The sequence below is a fragment of the Oxyura jamaicensis genome, chromosome 5, assembly GCF_011077185.1.
Source record: "Oxyura jamaicensis isolate SHBP4307 breed ruddy duck chromosome 5, BPBGC_Ojam_1.0, whole genome shotgun sequence".
NCBI classification, from domain to species: Eukaryota; Metazoa; Chordata; class Aves; order Anseriformes; family Anatidae; genus Oxyura; species Oxyura jamaicensis.
The window spans coordinates 9,724,597-9,747,538 of NC_048897.1; the positions used below are offsets into that span (position 1 = coordinate 9,724,597).

The 22,942-nt window shown below is 52.8% G+C and overlaps 1 protein-coding gene across 3 annotated transcripts in view; it reads left to right on the top strand.

The window, feature by feature from the left end:
* Positions 1-20,669, top strand: part of SLC25A22 (solute carrier family 25 member 22) — a 38,699-nt gene extending 18,030 nt beyond the window's left edge. For all 3 annotated transcript variants that reach the window (XM_035327858.1, XM_035327859.1, XM_035327860.1), the window contains exons 3-10: positions 1,513-1,638; positions 4,200-4,255; positions 8,322-8,412; positions 15,519-15,637; positions 16,508-16,679; positions 16,855-17,009; positions 17,890-17,965; positions 18,622-20,669. In XM_035327858.1, coding sequence (XP_035183749.1) covers positions 1,513-1,638; positions 4,200-4,255; positions 8,322-8,412; positions 15,519-15,637; positions 16,508-16,679; positions 16,855-17,009; positions 17,890-17,965; positions 18,622-18,775 — 949 coding nt within the window. In that variant the 3' untranslated portion in view covers positions 18,776-20,669. The remainder of the gene's footprint in view (positions 1-1,512; positions 1,639-4,199; positions 4,256-8,321; positions 8,413-15,518; positions 15,638-16,507; positions 16,680-16,854; positions 17,010-17,889; positions 17,966-18,621) is intronic.
* The last annotated feature ends 2,273 nt before the right edge of the window (positions 20,670-22,942 follow it).

Consider the following 22,942-nt stretch of genomic DNA (forward strand, 5'->3'; position numbering starts at 1 on the left):
AAGACTTCTCTTATCCCATCCCTCTTTTGTCTGCTCCCCCCAGCGAGATCTCAAGCAGCAGCCTGGCGTCTCCACGCGCTGAGTTTTGCAGGTCATCGCGTTGTGCGATGTACTCTGCTCGCCCAGCTGCAATCTAGGGCTGCTGCCAGCCGTGGGTTTAATATCCGAGACATCCTGTGCTCAGGGAGCCATATCCCCTGCTTTATTGGAGGGAGCTGACTCAGACAGGCTTCCTTTGTCTCTGTGCGTAGTGGTTTATCGAGCATGTAAGTGCCGTGCCGGCCGTTTGGAGTAATTCAATTTGCTGGGAACTTGTGTTTCGCTGCTCTGCTGCTCACTCCGTGCCGCTTGCAGATTCCAGGAATTCCCCCTGGGAACAGGGAGGCGAGTGCAAAAAGCCCCGTGTCGTTGAAGCACGTGCACCCAGCCGGGTTCTGATGTCCCTGAGAAGGACGAGCTCACGCCGGGGTGTGCTGGGCCGGCCCGCCGAGTGCCTCTGCCACCGGTGTCTTCCTCCCGGCGGTGGGTCTGGAAACAGCCTCGTGGATCTGCAGCCGGCTGCGCTTCTGCTGCACCCTTCCCCACATAACGAGAGCAGCTGGCGTGTCACGCACCTCTCGTTAGAGCTGTATCTGATGGCAGGGCTGGAAGTCACTTGCCAGTAAACCCGCGGGTCGGATGCCATCAGGCCCTAACTGAGGTCTGTCTGCACACAGGACCGGCCAGCACTCTGCCTTTCCTCTGGAGGCAGCAAAAGCCCGTGGGTCCTGGGGAACGTTCAGTTCCTGGCTCCCTGGCACTTGGATCTAATCCTGTGTTTCGTGAGATTCAGGGCTGGCGTGAATGCAGTTTTTAACCTTGTGCCTGTGCAGCCCTCAGCCTAGGGCCCAGCTCTCCTCGTGGGCAGCGTTCTCCTGAGCCAGGTAAGGGCTTTACCTGGACCCCATCTCCTCCTTCCAGGAATGAGTTCTGGATGCCTCCCAGCACAGCTCGCTGGGGTTTGGTGCTCAGCAGCTCGTTGGGCAGGGAAAGAGGCAAGGAGAAGGGATGGATTTGGGGAGCACCACTTCTTCCCTGTCCCACCGTCAGTGACAGGTTTCACAGACATCCCTGAGACTAGGGACCAGGTCAGATCCTGGCGATGTCCCATCCTGTTCCCCCGTGTGGCTTAAAGGAGGAGCTTAAAGGGTGCTTTGTCTTGCCTGGAACCTAGGGGAACAGCGAGACGGGGTTTCTCCTTGCTCTTAGCCGTGCGTGGCTTAGCTGTTTGGCTCCCACTTCACCGAGCAGCAGCTTGTCCTGGTGCTGTGTGCTCCGCTCCTCTCCTCCTTTCTGTACCCAAGGGCTGAGCTTTGCCTTGCTTTTGCTCCGTGTGTTTCAGGTCGGCAGCCTCGTCACCCAGTGAAGTGTTAATTATCAGGTCACACAGAAGAGCCACGCTCTTTCCTCTTTCCCTCCCCTGGCGTTGTCCCAGCGCTAAGACATCTGTTTCTGTGTCCTGTCCCCTCGCAGTTTACCTGCCAAGCTGATCAATGGAGGGATAGCTGGGCTGATCGGGGTCACCTGCGTATTTCCCATTGACCTGGCAAAAACTCGCCTGCAGAACCAGCAGAATGGCCAGCGGATGTACACCAGCATGTGAGTACTGCGTCCACGGGCAGCTGCCCCCGGGGCTTTTGGTGGGGAATCCTTCCACCTTGTTACCTCTGCCAGGTGAGCTCAGCATTTCTAGGAACTCGGCTTTCCCCAGGAAAGCCAGGGGACCATCTCAGAGCCAGCTGTGCTAGAACAAATAGAGCAGTTATTCCGGCTGCTGAGCCCAGCAGGTGAGATCTCTGCGGAGGGCACGTCTATTTGTGTCCCTTGCTTGGGAGCAGTGTGTTCTCTGCTTGTCAGCACCGGCCAAGAGGGCAGGGGGAGCTCAGGACCAAAGCACAAGCACCCTGGTTCACTTCTCTGCCGAGCCACAGCCAGGTGCACGAGGGAATCTCTGGCTCTCTTCCACTTCTGTGACTGTCATATTAGAGGTAACAATCCTTTCCTTTGCTGTCAGCTTTGAAAAGGAAAGAGTAACCCATTCCTGGGCTAGAGCACCGCAGTGCAGCCCTTCTGAAGCCTCACAGGTTGTAGAGGGTATTGGGGTGATGGGGTATTGGAGTACCCCATCAGTCTGGTGTCCAAAAAATCATGCTGCAGGCTGTAGGAAAAGAAGGCACAAATGCATTCAGCCCTCCAAATCCACCTGTGGTTTGTGAGATGCTTAGGGCCGTGTGTCTGCTGTGGGAGTATGTGCTGCCCTTAGCACAAGATGCTTTAGCTCAGGAACCAGAGGCAGGCCTTGCTTTTCAAAAACTGGTGGTGTCATTGAGGGGAGAGGGGTCTGGGACTGGAGATGTGCATCCTATCCTCCTGCCATTTTGTTCAGAAGCAGTGCCACTTGCTCCCTGCTCTTCCACACCAGTGATTTTCCTCTTCCCTGCCCAGGAGATTTTGGAGCAGAGTGGGAATATGGAGGAAACGTTCTCTGTGTTGACCATTTTAGTCTCTGGGCCTCCTTGCTCTAGCCGGTGACTTGTAATTATGCAGGAGTTTGGTTCTGCTCGGCTCCAAAGACCTTTAGCATCAGGGGAGTGTGGGTTTGGCTGATGAAATAAATTCTGTAAATCTTCCCTTGAAAGAGCCAAAGACTCTGAAGCAGCCCTGAGGGGCCAGAGAGAGCTGAGCTTTTGGCTGTGCTGCCCCACACATTGTCCCATACACTTTTTGCTGGCACCTAGCTCCTTTTTCCAGGGGAGAGGAAGGGAGCAAGGCTTGGCTCCGTGTCCCTGCTGCAGCTCAGGGGGCTGGGAGTGATGCTCAGGCCTTCCAGACAGGCGGCAGGTCGTGTGGTGTGGAGGCAGCTCTTCCCGCTCCCCTCCCTGCCGTGGCCTGCTCAAAGCAGCACCGATGGCTCGGGGAAAGTGCCTTGCTTCCAGTTGGAAGAGCCTGATGGGTTACAGGTGAGAGGTGCCCTGAGTCCTGGGGCAGTGAATGGAGGTGGGGGCTATCCCAGGAAAAAGACAGGTACGTGCAATCTGCATGAATGGGACAGACGGGGCCCCGAGGGATGTGGGGTATGGTATTGGACAGCAGGGAAACTCACTGCCTCGGCTGGCAGCACTGTGAGTAGTGTGTTACCCTAGAAACCATCTTGGCCAAAGCAGGCAAAAAAGCCCTGGAGAGAAATCTGTATTTCGTTCTCTCCCACCTCAGCATTACTGCAGAGAGGAGGTGAATCTTCCTCCTTATGCTGCCAAGTCTCTCTGAAACATATTCCCGTTATATTCAGCTACGTTTCCCTTATTACTCCTTAAAAAAGCCTTTTGCTCCTGAATAATTTACACGTGCATGCATGCATGCACACCTCTCCTGCTGCAGCCACAGCAAGCACCCGACCCTTCCCAGAGCCTCCAGAGCAACCTTCAGCCAGAGCCCAGGTTTCATGCCGCCGTGGAGGACCTGGATTTCCTAGGCATGCGTGCATGCTTTCAAAGGGCTTTAAGCAATTCCGACACCCTGCAGAGCTTTTAGGTTAAAAGGGAACGCAGCGGGGGCAAAGGAGGTGACGGGTTTCCCCTGGGAGCTGACCTCCGCGGTGCCCGGCCGCCCTCTCCCCAGGAGAGAGCCCGAGCGCTCGCTGCCTGCTGTGGGAGGCAGCCTGCTAAAAGTCCGCGCTTTGGGCCGAGTGGGAGGTCACGGATGGCTGAGCGCTCAGGTCACCCAGTGTTTGTATGCCCTGTGTCAGATTTCATGGAGTAAGTCGAGCGGTAGGCGGGCTGGGCCCCCTCCCTGCTTCCCTCTGCCGAGCCGGATTGAAAAACACGCGCACGGGGATCTGATTGTTAGGGCATCTCGTGTGCATTTGCCATGGGGGACCGTGGATAAACAGCCCTCGCAGCGGCATTTTTCCCTTTTGTGTGTCTAGAAAGCAGACAGCGCGTGCGGGGTGAGGCGGGGGTTTCAAAGCCCCGCTGAATTAGGGGCTGAAGTCGGGCTCGGGGCTGAACAATGGGGCATTCAGCGCCTGACGCCGGGCCCTTCCCAGCTCGGGGTTTTGCTGACAGGTTGGAAACGAAAACCACTCCGAGAGATTTGTTCTGATGCCTCTGCTCCCAGCCGCCTTTGAGCTCCCGTGGTTTATCTCTCTGTTCTGTTTGCAGGTCTGACTGCCTCATTAAGACAATACGCTCGGAAGGCTACTTCGGCATGTACAGAGGTAAGAAGAGCTGAGGCGGGCACCTCGCTCCTCTAGCACAGCACGGCTTCTGCACTGGAAGCTCTGCTGTGGGAGGAAAATGCCCTCTACCAACGTGGCCAGGCCTGCTGTCCCATCTAGTTGGTAGGTCGTGTCCAAACCTGGCTGGCTCAAGCATGCCTCAGGGCTTTGCTGGAGAAGGAAGACAAGCTGCAGTTAAAAAACGAACAAACAAACAAAAAACTACCCCCAGAAAAAATTCCCTTGGAGCTGTACAAAAATCAGAGGTTGGCTCATTGGCTCACGAAGGATTGATCTCCAGCTGTTTTCCCCCTGTGTGCTAACCTGCTGTAAATCTCCTGGCTCCTTGGCTTCGGCTGACCCTTGCAGCAGTGAGTTCCTCAGCTAGCCTAGCTGACCATGAACTCTGTTTCGTTTTATACACTGGTATTCAATTGCCTGGATATGCAGTTTTTATCTCCGAGGCACTCAGCATTCTTTGTGGCACTCATTCATGGATAAAGCCCAATTAAAGTGCTGCTTTGATTTAAACGGGTCCTCACTTCCTTCTCTGGCGGGATTCTGGAGGTGCTGGAGCCTTGCTGTTGGCAGATCCTCTGCAGCTCCCGGGGAAACACAGGCGCTGTGGCCACCCAGCATGGGACATGGGACGTGGGACATGGGACGTGGCACTGGCTGCTGAGGCAGCAGCACCTCTTGCCCAACTCGCCGGTGGGCGTTTCGGGGGAGTGGGGTGGATGCTGGGGATGGATTGGCTGCTTTGGGGCAGCTCTCCTGGGGGCAGGCGACGAGGCAAATAACCCTGAGGAGCCCTGGCAAGCGCTGTGTGGAGTGCCAGCACAACGCCTTCCCCCTTGTTTTTTCCCAGGAGCGGGCTGCTCCTAGGTTCCCAGCCAGGACCAAAGCCTGCATTGGCTTTGTCCATAAAAATCCAGCTGCAGGCTGCTTTCTGGGGAGCGGAAGGAAGACGTTCCTGGGAACTTCTGGGGAGATCCTAGGGTTGTCAGGGCTTTTGGGAGAGACTGCTCAGTCCTGTAAAGGGCAGGGATCTGCATCTCCAGGCCACATCTCACTCCCAGGCAGAAATCTCAAAGAGGACAGAGGGTTCTGCATAGGACTTGCTTTTCCCTCCTGTTTAGGAGCTGTTCTGAGGCTGGTTGCCTTGGGCCATGTCTCAGTAACCTTGTACTGCCCTGTTGGGAGAGCTGAGAGTGGCTCGAGCCTCCGATGATTGAATGGGGAGCTGGCTTTGGATAAAGGTTTTATGAATAGCTCCAGCTCCTTTCTGAAATTCGTAGATATTTCTGCACGGCCAGGAGGCTATGGTGAGTGAGCTGACATGAGGAGCCCTTCCCTCCGTCTCAGAGGAGGTAAAACACATCCAAGATCCGTGATAAGCACAAGTGCTTTTCTGGGAAGAAGGTAAAGAGATGGCTCAGCCTTGCAGGCAGTGGGAGATGGAAATCAGACGGTGGAACTGCTTAATGCCCCTTCCTTCTGTCCCCATGCCCCAGCAGAGGTTGCTCCGTGACTCACAAGCTCTTATTTGAGCCCGCCAGCCGAAGCTGGGAGGGCAGTGTGTTAGCGTGCTGCGGTGGCAGTGGCTGCGTCCCAGGAGAGAGTCCCAAGCGTGTCGGTCATCCCTGCAGGGCACTTGTCCTTGGTCGAAGGACACAGAGGGGCTGCTGCCCCCCCCCCCCCATTCTCATGGGGTGACTTCAGGCCTTGTGCCTGCGAACCAAAGCTTCTTCAGGAGTGAGGTTTGTGCTTGTAGGCTGCTCTTCTGCAGGTCACCGTGTGATGTCTTCACGGGGTACGTGTGGGCAGAGGCTCCCTGCTCTGTAGGAACAGCCCACAGCGAATTGTCTGGTGTGCAAGACAAGTCCCACAGCTATTTCGAGAGCAGCCGTTTAGCCTAGCTGGCAGGAGCCACCGGCCCAGGCCAGGCTGGGAAATGCCCTTTGCTGCGGGTGACGTGTGGTGTTGAGCTGCACCTCGGCTGAATATATTCATAGCACGGTGCTACAGTAGTGTGTCAGCCCTCCTTGGCCTCTGCTAATAATATCTCCAGTGTCACCCCCCCGTTCACACGCTGCCTGCCAAAATTACCCTGGACTGCCAGGGTCATGCTAAGTTGTCAGGCTTCGGCGTATCCTATTGATACTTTGGGTAATTATCTCTATATTGCCCTGGTTCTGCCCGTTCACTCCCCGTCTTGCTCTGTTCCGTTTTGTTTCTGATGTCCTCAGTGCGGAGCTGCCTCCGTTTTCTAACCCAAGGAAGCACGAGCTGTATTTTTCCACAAGGTGGTACAGCAAGGTGAGGTGTGCCCTTCTCCCCTGTTCGTGAATCAGCTCAATTTAGGGAACATAAACAAGAGCACCAGTCCTACATCGGGGGTCAGAAGAGTGACTCAAGGCCCCTCTTGTTCTGTAGGGCTTCCATGAAAAATGTGGTTAATAACAAAACCCGAGGCTCAGGCAGAAAAGGGCACCTACAGGTTCTGCTGGCACACAGCTAACTGTTCTCACCTCTGCCTACCTGATTTCCTTCTTTGTGGTGCTTCCCTACTTCTTTCCAAAATATATTCTTCTTAATGATTGCAATTTATTTCGCGTTCTGGTTGCCTGCCATTGCTTCAGGTCCACGCAGCGTTGCCTATAGGCCAAGATTAGCTTTTAATTAGGAACACACAGTTGTTGGCATAGCTAAATTGAAGAGCTATGAGGTTTTTTGAAGAGGTAGAAAGCACCTTGGAAAGCAGACAGCCAACAGCTGAAGTATCTCATTTCTCCTCCTCCGGTGGCTCGATGCTGCTGTGGATTATTGAGGGCAGGGATTATCCATTCTCTGCTAAGCAGCTTTGCTGATAATATCAGAGATGGAGGAGAAAACCCAGGTTCAGTTAACTTTTGTCTTTTCTGTATTTTTTGCTTGCTGCCACGCAGCATTGCTGTGTATTTTCTGCAGAAGCTGTCTGTGGTTGGCAGAGAGGGAGAACCGTGTCGCAGTGCCCAGGCACGGCCGTTTTCTTGCTGTGACTTCCCACACGGTGGAGATGTGTCCTCTGAGCAGAGGAGATGTGTTCAAGGATGCCCGTGTGATGCTCCCGTGGAAAAGTCCCCCTGAGCCTGTGTTGAGGCTGTGAGAATACTGGAACACTAACCTGATGGTGCAAAACCCCATGTGCTCAGACAGACTAGCCAGGCGGCCGGCTGCCCCCAGGGCAGCTTGCACGCTGCGTGCCCTGCTGCTGTATGTCACTAATGCCTGGCTCCTGGCCCCAGCGGGCAGCCAGGCCGTGCAGGCTGCTCATTGTGGCAGGCACAATGCAGGGATTTGCGGCTTGGTGCTCCGGACAAAAGGGAGTTCAGCGGGTGGGGGGAGCGAAGGATCTGCGTGCCCCTGGTCCCCGGTGAGCCCAGCCGTGGTGCTCGGAGGGGAATTTCTGCACGGCAGGGCTCAGCTAGTGGGAACAAAAAGCTCAACAGCCCCACGGAGCAGCTGCTCTGAGGGTGACACCCAGTGGTGATGTCCCGATGGGATCATCAGACCCCAAGAGTCGGTGCAGAGCTGGCGGGAGCCTCTGCAGAGGAACTGGTGGCCTTCAGCAAGGAGGCAGCAGCACGCACAGGAAGGGGAGAGTTGTGCTTCCCGGTACCACGAAGTATTTGCAAAGGAGCTGGGACTGGGTTTTAATCCGGCTTGTACTCCGTTCCCGAAGGCCTGATCCTCCACCCTTCTGAATTCATAGCAATGCATCCTTGGACGGGGAAAAAGGATGCGTGGTGGGGTAGTGCTGAAGCTAAGGAAATCACAAAAAGCACGTTACAGGCAGAGTAGAGACGTGTCACAGTTCTTCCAAACTTCAGCGTGTTGGGAGGCAGGGACCCTATTCATTTCCAGAGGTGTTTTGTGTGGTGAAATCCCGTTGGTGCATCGGGAGCTCTCTCACATCTGGCCTTGTTTCTTAGCAGGGGCTGCAAAATATTCCTGAGTGATCCAGTTAGCTGTTCAGCCCTTCATTTGCATTTTCCAATGGACTTTTCCTCTCTTCCTCTCCTAGGAGCTGCGGTGAACCTGACTCTAGTGACACCAGAGAAGGCTATCAAGCTGGCAGCCAACGATTTCTTCCGGCATCACCTCTCCAAAGATGGGTGAGCAGGGGGTGCAGACCTTTAGCATCCAACTGAAAAGACACTAGCCTTCGGCACAAGGCTCGTGAGGTGTCTGGGCAGAGGTGGAATGGGGTGATGTGCTGACCTTGAACAGCTCCGCCAGCGATTGCGTTTGAGCGAAGGATGTAATGTCTAAAGCTGGAAGTGAAAAGCACTTCACTGGATGACTGCTTTTTATTCGAGTTTCTAAAAATAGTCCTAGATCTTAGTCAAGGTTAACAGATCCAGGGTTTGTAAGCAGAGTGTTTGAGAGGAACCCAGTGGGATGGCTGCTCAGACAGCTGCTGGGAGGCCCCTTGTCCTCAGCGTCCCATTGGGCGCTGTTCTGCTCTTTCTGGCTCCTCAGTGACTGTAGCTTAAACAGATGGGAACCCAGTTTCTGTAGACCCCAAACTTAGCACCCTCTCGTCCTTTTGTAGCTTGAAAATAATTTCAGGGAGGTGAGAAGAGGTGATGAATGAACCCAGCAACAGCCAGTGAAGGGTCCAGCAAGGGCACTGCCTCAAGTCCGCAGTGACGGGGTTAGAAAACAGCCTGCCTAGGATATGAGCCTAACGTACCCCAGCGGGGATGGGGAAGAGCTTCCCTGCAAACGCAGAGCTCTGCCGCAGTCACTTGGTTTAACACCTTCCTGTGCCGTGCTGTACCAGCCTCCACTGCTGCAGGTCACAGGGGCTCAACCACTTCAGGGGAGCTTGCAGGTTGACACGAGCTGAGGATCTGGGCCTTTCATGCACCTCCCTTTTTGTTCTGCAGTCTTTTTAAGCAGCACTTGCTGTACATCTGCGTGACTCATCGGCTCGCAGCTGTTTGCGATTGTCTGCCTCTTCAAATAGCATCCGTCCCTGTGTACCCTGCGCAGAGGGTGGGAGGTGATGATGTCCTCGCTGCTTGCTTATTCCAAGTGCCAGGTCTGATCCTGCAGCACACAGCACGGCGGGCCCTGACGTGCTGCGCAGCCAGGAACACAGCTAGCTCTGCCACCGTTTGTGAAGTGAGTTTAAAAAGGTTATGCAGGGAGGGAGAGTGCCAAGCTGCTCTGCGCACCTTGTGCCAGCACCGAGAGACTGGCCTGTGGAAGAAACCAGAACAGCATCACGACACAGTCAGCATCCTGGAAGAGCAGTCACTGCTGTGATGCTTCAGCCCTTAAAATACGACATGCCTGGCAGTTAATGCCCTGCACCAGGGAAGGGAGAGGCTTCCTTACAAGGCGAGTGTGTGTGTCTGGCTCTCGGTGCTTAGGCAGGCTTGCAGCTGGTGTTTGGGTAAGTGGGACAGCGCCGTGTCCACAGGGAGCTGCGGACAGGGCTTCAGACAGGCCATCTACTGTGGCCCTGAAACTGGGATCTAGGTGGAAGGTGTGGTGCATGCTGTGACCTTGCTTAGTGCAGGGGGAGCAAAGGTGGACTGAAAAGGCCATAGCATTACCAGGGAGCATAAGGGCCCCTAGAAACTGCAAGGCAGCTGCTTGTCTTGGGATCCTTTTGCTCCGTGCGAGGAAATCCCAGGCCTGGGGACTGAAGACATAACCTGCTGAAGGGCTTGTGCCCAGCCGTTCTGTGGTGGCTGTGTGCCACCTTGCCTCTGGCAGTCCCCAGGGTCTGTTCCCCTAGGCAGCACGTATGGCATAGGAGTGACAGTGAGGGGACACTTCCCTGGGTCACCAAACTGTGTGCCTGCCCTGGGTTTGCCTTGCTCTTGCAAGCTCTTTGCAGTCGGCAGGTTTTTCCCTTGAGATCCTTCTGTCCCCTCCTCCCTGGCTGGTTTTGATAGAAGACAGTGCAGGATTAGCATCCTAACGCCTCTCCTCCTACTCAGGGTAAAGTAGGTTATGTACCTGCTAACACACCTCGAGGCAGGGATACCTATTTCACAACTGAACCAAAGCCCAGGCACGAACAACAAAATAGCCTGGGGGTAGAGAGGTGAAGACCAAAGCTGCTTGGTGTGTCAATTTATGGATATGGCTTCATTTATGGGTATATAATTATGGTTAAATGGTGTGAAGTACAGCTGAGGGAGTTCGGCTCGGTGTAAGGACTGGTTTTTCACAGTGAGTGGTTTTTTATGGCCACCGAGATCTTGATTGAGCTTCACCAAAGGCCTTTTTGCACAAGGCAGGCTGTACATTCACAGCATGCCGTGCTCTTAGACCAGCATCCTACAGGATGTGATTGCCGCCAGGTCTGATGCTTTTCTGACTTACAGGGCTGCAAAAGTCTCCTAGATCTATTTGACATTGAATGCCTTCATTGCTAAGCTTTTAGCACTTGTCTTGCTTGAAATGTGTTGTTTATCAGATCCGTGCCTGATAAAATGTGCATGTTTTATCAGTATTTTTGCTGAGTGTGTCCTCCACGTGCAAGTGGAAGAAGCACGTGTGGGCAGTAGAAAATGTGGCAAATCCAGCATGACCCAAAATAGCCTCAAGACATGCAGCAACTGTTAGCGTGCCTTTTTTTTTTTTTCCTTTGAAAAACTTTGTGTTGAAATGAACCTGCTTTTAAACTGCTAGAAGAAGAAAGTGGCTCAAAGCCTGTTTCCAAGAGGCCAGATGGAAAACACCCGTGATGTAGGAAGCTCCTGGCTGCGAATTGCTGAACGAGTATTTTGGGGATGCATCGCTGCAGGTCTGTGCTAGACTCCCTTTTTTTTTTTTTTTTTTTTCTGGCTGTGCTCTTGGATGCTTCAGGAGGTGGAACACTGGGGCCGCAGGACCGCAGGTGGGACCCCTGCCCTGTTGGTTACCTGTCTCCCCGAGGTGGCTGTTCCCACAGGCCTTTCCACCCTGGGATCACCTCGGGTGGGCTTTTCCAGTGCTTTTCTACTTCTTTTGGTACAAGAAATGTGTGTTCAGAAGCTAGGAGACTTAATTTCTGCATCTTTTCCTGTTTCTATTTTGATGTTGAGGCCAGTGTGACAGCCTGCTGCTAACACTTCTTGTTTCCAGAGGAAGCAAAACTCACTGCGCTTGCCTTCCTGTGCTGTCCTCATCATTTTGGACCAAGGAGGCTGGGGCGAGTTTTGTGAGCGCTGGAAAGCCCCTTCCTTGCTAACGTTGCCTTGTCTCATGATTATTTTGGCCTTACAGTCTCTGCAATTCCCAGGACAACAAGCAGGAGGGACCCACAGAAGAGTCTTTACGGGTCCTCATTCCTGCCATGCTCTGTGCTGGCTGCTCCCTACGTCTGGGGAAGGCAGGATGGAGAGAGAGGGGAAACTTCCTACCTTTAGGCTTCAGGAAACAGATAAGATTTTTCTCTGCTTTCTGAAGCTGGCCATATTGAGAGACCCCTAAACTCTTTTATAGATGCAAGTGTTGCCCATAGTTTTTTTTTTGTCCCCTTTGAATTTGGGTGTTAAGCACTGCCTAAGCACCGGTCCCCTTAAAGTGTCCTGTCAGGTTTCATGTTTATCTCCCAAGCATTGAGCGCCAGACAGCTGTTGTTTGCCACGTGTTGGCCAGGTTTTGTTGCTCATTTCTAAGGCTCGTGGTTAAATACTCTGCCTCGGCTGCGGTAAGAAGTGTCTCATGTCTTCTTATAAAAGGGATTTCTTGCTCATAAAAACTCTGCAGTGTTCCTGGATGAGTTTCCTGCTGCTCCTCTTCAAGGTGTGTTATTATGTATTCCCTAACCTCTCCTGTCATCTTTAATCTTTGCCTTCACTTTATTTGCTGTTGTGGAGTAAATCTGCTGGCAATCTGCTGACTGAGCAGCTCAGGTTCCTAGGAAGACCGGTACAATTGCGTTGTTTCTTTGGCAATGTCAGCAATTTTTCTTCCCTTCTGTCCCTCTTCTTTTCTAGCTCTGCTTAGAGAAGAGAAGTAGCCAAGAGAGACAAGAGATAAGGCTCTTTTCCTGCTCTCCCAAGCAGATATGGAGACTGGAACTTGTTCTCTATTCCCTTACAGGCTGATACAGCTCCCCAGGGCTCCTTCCTCCATATGCTCTTTTTTTAGGCTCTCCTGAAATACTCAGACCATCTCTTCAGTGGCATCTGTGTAAGCAGCCATTGTATGGCCTGCCTGATCCTTAAGCTGCAAAATACACATAGACAGATTTCAGAGAGAGGCTTTTGACTTAGGAAGGAGGAAGGATGCTGCCATTAGTCCTGCTGCTGAGCTGCTGTGTCATCTTGCCCGCTCTCATGGGCCAAGGCAGTCTCTCCTTTAGTTATCCTCTGGATGTCCAGACACTTCTTTAATGCAGATAACCCTCATCCAACCCACTGGGACTTGTAGGTGGGAGGATCCAGCCCTTCCTTAAGAGAAAGAGCAAGTTAAGAGCTGATAATCTTACCGGATCTATTCAGGGATAGCTATTTTGGGGATGCTCTTCTATTTAGAACACAGAGGCACAGGGAGTTACAGTGGACTGAAATCGTAGTCACCGAAGGGCAGCCAGAAAGTAAGTGCACTTGCCCCTGTTATCTGGAGGGAGCTGGAGGCGGGTTGTTTAATCACAGCAGGCACCCCTGACAGGAGCACTGTCCTTGCAGAAGTCCCAGGTGCCCGCCCTGGAGCAAAACACGGGGCTGTGCCCACACTCAGCTTGCCCAGAAGCATTGCTCTGCCCGTCCTTCACTTCCACACATTTTCGTATTGGGTTCAAACGCTTTGGGGATCTCCTGCCAGAGCAAACCCGATGGAACAGGTGCAGCACACTCCCTTCCCCGCTGGGTTAGCCCATACATGCGGCGCGGAGCTGCTGCGCCCAGAGGTAGGCTGGAGCATACCTGCAGGAGCGCTGGCCAGCGCGAGACGTAATCTGGTGGTTTTACCGGGAGCGGTTGCTGGGGCGGATCCTAGTCTGCTGCCCTTTCGTATCGACATACTGATGCTTTCAGAGATCCTGCCTTTGGACTGATGCGTTCCTCTTGGAAAGCCCTAAAAATCTTTGGTTTCTGCTCTTTGACTTTGTCTTATTTTTCAGCTCTAGTTTGAAACTTCATTTTATATTCACCATGAATTTGTTAGATTTAGCACCCTCTTGCTGGGATAAAAGATGAGTCCTGCGTCTGTAGGACCAGTTCCTTGCTGGGGTTGGGGCTCTTGAAGTTGGCTGAGACGTGCCACTTTTTAAGGCACCGAGGACAAGGCCTGTGATGCCATAAAGCTGAAACCCCTGTTGTCATCCAGAAACGAACTCTTTTCCAACTCATTTTATGTGCAGACCGGTGAAGTTTTGTGATGGAAGTTTGACTCTTGTATGGCAAATTTTAAGCCTCCTGACAAAGATTAGTTTATCTTGGTCTGTTGTGTTTTTACCTGGGCTCTCCCCAGGTTCCCAGGAGATGCAAACGAAAAGCCGAAAGCCCTTTTTCTAGCCGCTTTTGATGTACCTGTTTAGCATCTCTCTCAAATGCGCCCACGCACGCCAATCCTTCACCGGGTCGCGCTGGCACAGCTCCATGGTGCTCAGCCGAGCCAGGCTGCCTTCTGTGGGCTGGGATGCTGGTCTGCAGAGAAACACGCGGGGCACGGCTTCCTGATCTTTTGAACTGGGTATCAAAGCTGCTCCCGTGGATGAAAGGCAGGAGCTGTGTGCTCCAGGGCTCTTTCTGGAGTGGGAGGTGCTCTGCCTCACAGAGCAGGGAGGGGGACTCTATGGGTGAATTTGGAAAGGGAGTGCAATTAAATGTTTCTTCCTTTGGCCTCAAAGGAGAGCTCTATATTTAGGGACTGGTAATCCCTGCTGTGGCTTTGTGCCTCTAATCCCTTGCTCTGATGCCCTGCCTGGGGAAGATGAAGCTGGAGGAGCAGGCGCGGTGGACGTGGCAGGCAGCAGGATCGCGGTGCGCCGTCACCCTCCCGGCAGTCCCACCGTGTCCTGGGGTGCCCTGCCGTGGCGTGAGCGGGGCTGGAGGCAGCCCGGGAGCAGAGCAGAGCAGCATGCCCAGCCTGGGGGACACCGAGCAAATCCCTCATGCTGTCTGCTGCTCGGCACGCGGCGCTGACAGCTCCCAGGAGCAGTCCAGACGCTGCTCGTCGCGCTCAGACCCAGCAGTTTCCACCCGTGGGATTCATCCGAAGGCTCAGGCTTGTGTGTGTCATCATCAATAACATGCTCCTGGGGTTTTGGGAAAGAGTCACAGGCTCTAAACCTGTGCTTCCCTCTTACCCAACAGAGGCTCAAAGGCATTGCCCCTCCCTTTCCTATAGGGCTGGAATTGAAACTTGTGGCACGCAGTACTGCAGCTGTGCTGTGTGTGCACGCGTATGAAACCCCTGGCTTGGTTTTGCAAGGGGATAGGGTGTAATGCTAGCAGATTGCCTTTGCCACCGCAAGGGGACTTGCCTCACATTGAAAACAACAAAAAAAGAGCCCATTTCCTCTGTCTGTGTGATTTATCTATGCTTTTTTTTCCTCTTTTAAAAAAGGAACAGATCCTAAGCACTTTTTTTTAATGAAGTCAGTGATTTCTGGTGCCAGGGAGTGAGATTTTTATAGGGTGAGAACTCCTCATTTTCTGAAAAATGACTCTTTCTGAGCATTTGCATTCTGAGTTCCTCTTTTAGTCTCAGCTGGGATGTTCCATGGCTTTGGGAGGGGGGCAGCTACGTTTTGTAAGGCGAGAACATGCCCCCGGTACCCCCAGCTCTCCGGCACAGAAATGCACAGAGCTGCAGTGCTGGGGGTCTGCCCCATCCCTCGTCCCTCAGGCAGGAGCTGTTTGGTGCCAAAGCTGCTGTTTCTGCCTTCGGGACACAGGCTGGGAAAGGGCAGCGAGGTGAAGAGGTGCCAAACCGCAGGGAGCTGCCTCCTTGACTCTCAGATCCACTTTTCACACACTCTGCTTCTGTCGGAGAAGTCAAAAGCAGTAATTTGGATTGTTTCGCCCTGTTCCTCAGCCTGTGGCCTTTGTCTGTTTGTGGGGATGCTGTCAGTGTTCAGAGGATGAGGCCGGCAGGAGGAAAGCTGCTTATCTCCCGTCATACCCTTTCTGAGGGCTGTGCCCTGACGGCACGGCCTGACAACGTGCAGCCTTGGTGCCTAGGGTTAGGGGCTGGTCAGGGTGGGCTTGTGGCTTTCTCTGAATACCTGCCACCTCCTTGACTGGCTCTCTCTTCCTTTGGGCAGGAAGAAGCTGACGCTGCTGAGGGAGATGCTGGCGGGCTGCGGCGCAGGCACCTGCCAGGTGATCGTCACCACTCCCATGGAGATGCTCAAAATCCAGCTGCAGGATGCAGGACGAATTGGTGCGTGTACTTGTCCTCCGTCTGCACGGCTCAGGCAGGGAGAAGAGGAGGGAGCGAGCCAGGAAAACCCTCCTCCTTCCTCCTGCCTTCCCGAGTCAGAAGTGTCTCAGGTTGTGGTGGAAATTTCTCCTTCTCTTTCCAACTCGCTTCCTCCCCCACTTGCAGAGGCCCTTCTGGTTACAAAAGGTGGTATTTTCTGCTCAGGGCTTGGTGAGTGAAACAGCAAATGCTGCTGGTGGATGGAGAGAGACAGGAGAGGTGGCTGGGTGCTCAGCTTGTTAGTTCTTAGTTCTGCATCACCAAGGGGTTAGCATCCTCCGTTGTTCTGTGGTACTTCATCCGTCTCTGTTTTTTGGTGTCTTTTCTCTCTTGTTTGCCCCCTGTGTAATAACACCACCCTAACAGCTTCCAAGGGTCCGTAGCAGATGATTTTTCTCTGCTCTTCCTCCTGACAAAAGCAGCAGTTGTGGCTGGACCGGTCAATAAAAATTCTCCCGGCGTGCTGGGTTTGGAAGAAGTTGGGGGTCAGGCTCTGAATAATCACAGCTTTATTTCTCTCTCCTCTGCTTGCTGTTTTTAATGCAGACCTTATCCTCTTTGTGTGTAGCATTTGGAAATGTCTGAAGGAATTAAGCCGCGGTTTGAGTGCTCAGAAGAGGCTCTTGCTGCCCTGAACAGCCTGTTCTCTGTGTGGCGAGGGCCCGTGGCGGGCTCTGCTCATAGGGTGATGTGCTCTCCACCTCCTGGCCAAAGAGCAGAAATGCATCACGGCTTGAAAGGGCTCCTGCAGGGAGCCGGGCTGCGTGTGCAGGTGCGGTGTACGTAGCGGTGAGCACCTTGCTGAGCAGCGCTCTCTCTGCTTCTCCCCAGCGGCCCAGAAGAAGCTGATGGCAGCGCAGGCCCAGCTCTCCTCGTCCTCCGCGGCGCGGGCGGCGGAGCCGGTGGTGGAAGCGCGGCCCACAGCAACGCAGATAACCAGGGAGCTGCTGCGGAGCAAAGGCATCGCGGGGCTCTACAAGGGCCTGGGGGCCACGCTGCTAAGGTAGGACGCTGGATGCAGGGTGGCATCGTTTGGCTCCCTGCCTGCCTCATGGGAACCTGGTTTATCCCACGCAGTCAGCTTTAACCCTGCTGAGTTTCACTGAGTTTCTCACGTTGATTTTGCTCATCCTTGTCCTCCTCCTTTCCTCCCCTTTCCTCCCTCCCCCCCCCCCCAGGGATGTGCCGTTCTCCATTGTTTACTTCCCGCTGTTTGCAAACCTGAACAAGCTGGGCCAGAAGGACCCCAACGTCAAGGCCCCGTTCTACGTGTCCTTCCTCTCCGGCTGCGTGGCTGGCAGCACGGCTGCGGTGGCTGTCAACCCGTGCGATGGTGAGTCCTCCGCTGGCGGCCTGGAGCCACAGAGCAGCGGCCAGAGGCCCTCGGGTCGCCGAGGTGAAGAGGAGGGTGACCAGGCCTGCCTCTTCACACCACGAGCCTGGAGGGAGGTCTGGGGAGGGAGCTCTGCTGTCAGGGCTGCCTCCAGCAGCTGGAGGCGTTTCCTGCAGCTGAGCAATGGCCTTGGCCGCTGTTTACACAGAGGTTTGCAGTGCTCGCCAGGTAAAGCAGGAAGAGGATGCCATTCATTTCAGCTGTTCTTTGCAGGACGTGCCCCTGACAAGGCACGTTGCCATGTGCAGCGATGGCATGCCAACCACTTACACGCGTTCCAAAGGTCGTGGGCAAGCCTCAGACCTGTTGCCTTTCCTCCTGCTCCACGATGTCTGTCTTAAATGACATCTCCTGGTGTCTCTGCTGTGAAAAACACCAGAAGGCAACTCGTCTTCCCAACATTACACGCTTCGCGGTGGGAAGAAGTCTAAGAGTGGCACCATGCATTTTCGATTCTTTGGTCTGCTCTTCCAGAAGGAGCTGAGTATTTGAAAATGAGCTACCATTTTGTATACAAATACTGACTTGGAATTATTTGAAGCTAGGTCAGCTTCAGAAGCCTTCCTTGGTCACGGTGAGGGGAAGGGGCTGGTTAGCTTTTGGGTAGTTGTGTTTTTCTTTTGTCCGTTTGTAAAGGAATCGGTTTGCTTTTCCCCATTTTGCTGATAAATGTATGAAAATGGTTTCTGTTCCTAGTCATCTCCTTTTGGCTGTCTTAAAGACATTGCTGGCAGGTTTGGCTCTTGCCTGCTGTGAAACCAGTGACTGCAGGTGGAAGGGCAGCCACTCACTCACCGGTGTCTCTCCTATTTCTCCCCAGTGATCAAAACACGGCTGCAGTCCTTGCAGAGAGGCGTAAACGAGGACACCTACTCAGGAATCCTGGACTGCACCAAGTAAGAGTCCTTGTGGGACAGATCATCGAACGTATGGCACCTCCTGGTGCCACTTCTAGACCCAGCCAGCTGCTTCCCCACTGCAGCTTCCCTCTATCTATCTAGATACAGATAAATAAATTAAACAGATATATACGTACGTAGACATCTGTGTATATATGCATATAAATATATCTGTGGATATGTATGTAAATATATATATATGAGACCAGATATATACTGGCCATATAAATAGGTATATAAAAGGGAACTTGCTCTGATTTTAAGCAATATAAACATAGCAAAGGGCCCTCTTCTGTCAGAACCCCAACCGTCACAACCACGAGCTTTTAATTTTGCACAGGGAGGCACTGGGGTGGCTGTGTCGCCCACGGCCCTGTTTGAAAATCCGACAGCATTCAGTCTCGTATCCCTCTCGGGAGTGCTCCAAACCCTGGCTGCATCTGTGGGTTTTCTTAGTTTTATATCCAGAGCTGGGCAGGCACCTTTGCTCCTGGCCGGAGGGGCGAATGGGGCCCATTCCTGCAAGGCCACGTGGGGAGTGGTAGCTGATGTGTGGAGGCTTGGGTTTAGTACCGGGGGGAGGCAGAAAGCCAGAGGCTGTGCTAGTGTGTGGAGGGACGGGATGGACACTTAGCTGTGCTGTCTCTCCCCAGGAAGATCTGGCAGAAGGAAGGACCCATGGCCTTCCTGAAAGGGGCGTACTGCCGAGCCCTGGTCATCGCCCCTCTCTTCGGCATCGCACAAGTCGTCTACTTCATCGGCATCGCCGAGTTCCTCCTGGACATGCTCCCGAAGCACCGGGCCTAGCCCCGGCATGGCTGCGTGTGCCTGCCCATCCTCTGCCGAGCCGAATTCATCCCCGTGTCCATCGTCCATGTCGATTGGTGTCAGAGCAACAGCACAAAGAGTTCGCGCGGGAGCGCTGAGCAGAGGTGGTCTCCAGACGAGCAAACATGGGGAGGGAGAGAGTCCCTTTTCTGTCTTCACCTGGAACCTGCCCCCTCCTGCTCCTTCCATGGACAATATCTAATTATTGTTCTTTTTTTTTTTCTTTTTTTTTTTTGTTGTTGTTTGTTTTTAATTGTCATTCTTAAGGGCACTGGTAAGCACAGACTAGGCTTGCAGACCCCTAAGTCTCCTCCCAGCACTTGGAGGGAAGAGGGATGGGAAAATAATAACCTGAGCCTTCATCCACCTCAGCTCCCTCTTCCTTCCTGGAGGTTGCAGCTGGCTGAGGAGGAGCTGGAGGGACAGCGGTGTCCTGTGTCCCCTCAGCCCCTCCTTGGCTGTGCTGGGCCCCAGCTGGGGGGCAGGTGCTTTGCACAGGGGGCCCAGCGCTGCTGGAGGTGCAGCAGGAGGGGATGCCGGAGCTGGCAACTTCCTTGGCCTGGAAACCTCCGCCCCTTCCCTCTCCCTTGCTCAAAACTGAGTTAGACTTGGGTGAATCTTTTGGAGATCGGAGGAAGGGAAAGGGGCTCGTTGCTAGTGTTTTGTAATTATTTGTGTTTTAAAGCAAAGGGACTTCCCTCCCAACTAGGTGTCACAGGCACATCAGCGAGACGCAGAGCTGAGATGGCTGCTCTGCAGGGAACATGTCCGTGGGATCATATGGGTGTCTGAAGGTGCTTCACTGCTTGGCTGCAGGCAGGGAAGGGAGAGGAACTTGGGATCAACTTTTTTTTTCATTTTTTTTTCTTTTTTTTAATATATATATAAGCAGGGGTTGTGGGGAGGGAAAACCAACCAAGCAAAAAGAAACCACTTACATTCCTTCAGCCTCCCCGCCCCAAGGCATCAAGTGGTGGCCACAGCGGGTGCACGGTTAGCTGTGCACATTTTCTGGCCTGGCCCCAGGTGCAGAGAAGGAGGAACCTATTCTGTTTCCATAGGGCCCAAGCTCCAGGAGCCACACTGTAAGGGCTGCGTACTTGTTTGTACCTTGCCAGGTGAAAACACAAGGTCTAGTTTTGCTTCGAGGAGCTGTTTGTACCTCCGTGATTACAGGATCGAGGCCTGCGGACCACAAAATCTCATCATCCTGCTCACTTCTGGGGTAGCAGGGGGCTTATCCACACTTAAGAACCCACGCTGTCAAAGGGATACTGCCCAGCTAAAATCACTTGTCAGAGGACTTCCTTGCTAAGTACTCTCTTGGGCTGTTATTAATTCTAGCTTAAATTATCTTAAGTGCAGGATTGTCAAACCCAGCGTGATCTTCTCCATTATTTATTCCATTCGGTGCAATCCACCCGACCTCGATGTTTAAATTAAACCAGTCAAATCCACTTTTCATTCCTTCTTTTCACTTTTTTTTTTTCCAGGCGCTTGCTTGGTGTTTGTGTTTCAGATGTATATTTAAATTAATTTAACAAAAAAATCCATGTTTTTAATGTTTGAAAGAAAACCACCTCTGTTTCAGCGTCCTTGGGTTAGTCTTTTTTTCAGAACCTGTACGTTGAGGGCCTTCTTCCTAGATGTGTCCCCTTTCTCTTAGAAAAAAAGTTGTTCTGTGGCTGATTTGTTACTTGTCACTTTGCTTCTGTGAATTTTCCTTTTTTATGACTTTTCCTTGTATCTGGGAAGGAATCTGAGCAGAGATGATCTCTGAGTCTGATAGATGTCTGTGGTGTGTGTAGTGCCGTGATGCTGCTCTTGCTCTGGATTTCCTCTGGGTGGATTAAAAGAGAAAGATTTGTGGTTTTCTTTTTCTTTTTCTTTTTTTTCCTTGCTGCTTTGTGATTTACAAAGAGGGTCCCTCAGAGAAGCCCTGCATCTTAAGCAGTGGGGTTTCTGCTTGCCCTTCTGCATGGGGATTGTCCCTTGAAGCTGGTGGCCCGGGGACCCCCTTGTGCTGTCTGAGCGTTGGCAGCTGGGGGGAAAAGTTGGTGCAGGTGCAGGGCTGAAGTCGAGGGAAAGTTCCCCTTCTTCTAGATGCTTTTAAAAACCTCTTAGTAAAACCGCTCCCTCCTCCTGAAACCTCCAGCTCCTCTCGTGCCTCACAGGGAAATCAAAAGAAGCCAGCCTGAGCTTCTGAGCACTCCTTTGGAGGAGCGCAAGCTTTGCAAAAATAGGGAAGAGAGGAGGGATGCACACCAGAAAGCAGCAAACTACCCCAAATCCCACTTGCTGAGAGGCCGACGTTTATGGTTTTCCAAATCCAGGTGTAAGTTCAGGGGAGCTCGGAGCAGTTTTCCTCCCTGCTTTCCCCATCCAGCATTTCAGAGGGGTGAGGACTGGGGGGCACCTGAGGCGCTCAGGAGGTGGCAGTGGCTGTGACCCTGCAGGCTGTCACCTGTCACCAAAAGCCAAATACAGGTTACATTGGGGGAATTCCAGTCAATCACCTATTAATACAAACCTCTAAATGTTTTTTTTGTTTGTTTGTTTTTCCATTATTAAGAAATAAAAGCAAACAAACGCCCTTAGAACAACATACTTCTGCCCATCCTGGCCAGGACTCTGCTCCCCTTGCTGCAGGTGACACTTGTCCCCAGGGCAGGGGACGATGGCTGGTGCAGGACAGCAGGGGTGGCACCTGGAGCATGCTAACCCCATTGCTCCAGCGTGGATTTCCCCTTGGCCACAGACCCCTTACGGTCGTACCTTGTCCTGTGTCACCTTGTCCCTGCCCTGGCGCTGGATCTGGATCTTTTTGGTGCTTACTGCCTGATCTGGGCAAGGAAAAACTGCCTTGGAGGAAAGGGGGGAAATGTGCTAAGAAGTGAAGCTTCCTGGAAAGCGAGGAGGAAAGGTCCTAAGGCAATGGGAAGAAAATCCTACAAAGCAAAAGGGAAAATTCTGGGAAAACGAGAGAGAAATCCTTGAAAGCTACAGTAAAATATGCTGGAGGGTGATAGGGAAATTTCCTGCAAGATGAGGCAGGAATGTCCTAGGAAGCTCTAGGGGGGGAATTCGCCAAAACAAAGGGGCAAATTTCATGGGAATCGTCAGGAATTTTGTAGAAAGCAATAGGTGGTGTTGCTAGAAAGTAATGGGGGAGCTAACAGTGGCATTTCCCTGAAAACACATTGGGAACTCCTGGAGGATATAGAAAACCATATGGGGTATCTCCCGGGAAGCCAAGAGGAAAAAGTCCTAGGAAGCAATGATGACATTTATTAAAAAAATTAAATTAAATTTAAAAAATGTCTTTCTGAAAATAATAATAATAATAATAAAAGGTGACCAAAAACCTTTTGGAAAACTGATAAAATTCTTGGAAAGTGAAGGGGGAAAATGCTTAGAAAGTGACATTTTTTGAGCGTGAAGGGGAAATTTCCTGGAGCAAAATAGGCTAGGAAGCAAGGGAGGAGCTTCCCAGAAAGCAATGGGAGGTAAATATCCTGCAAAGACACAGGGAACATTCCTGGAAGACAAGGAAGGAGTCCCCGGGAAGTAATGGGGAAATTTCCTGCAATGCAACAGAGAGGGACAGCGGAGGAACTTTGTCCAATGCAACAGGGGGAAATCCTGGCAAGGAAGGAGGAGAAATTATTGGGGAGCAAAGGGAAATTTCCTGGCAACTGTTCAGCACTTCCTCGTAAGCAACAGGGGGAAGTTCCTGGAAAGGAAGAGGAAAATTCCTCACAAGCAAGAAGCGTAAGGAGAAAGAGGCCCAGAGCAGGTGCTTGGGCCCCAAGATGTCAGCACCTGAGGCCTGGGGTAAGGCCTTTGCCTGTCTGCCCCTGGGGGCTTTTTGGTTTTAAATGCTCCCCGCAGAGCTCGGCCAGGCTCAGGGAGAAGCGAGTGCTCAGCCTTAGTGCTGCCTGCCCTAAGCCGCTGCCATTCCCTATTTTACCCTCTCGTTTGTGGCCTCCCCAGTCCCGGAGGTGCAGGGAGGGCTGTTTTCCGTGACAGGCCCCCGGCACTTACTGGAAACCAGCTGCAGCCTGGCCGGGCGCTGCTTCCCCTTTCCAGCTCAGGGAATTTGCCCCCAGTCTCTGTCCCCCTCCCAGGGGCTTGCGGGGCCGCAGC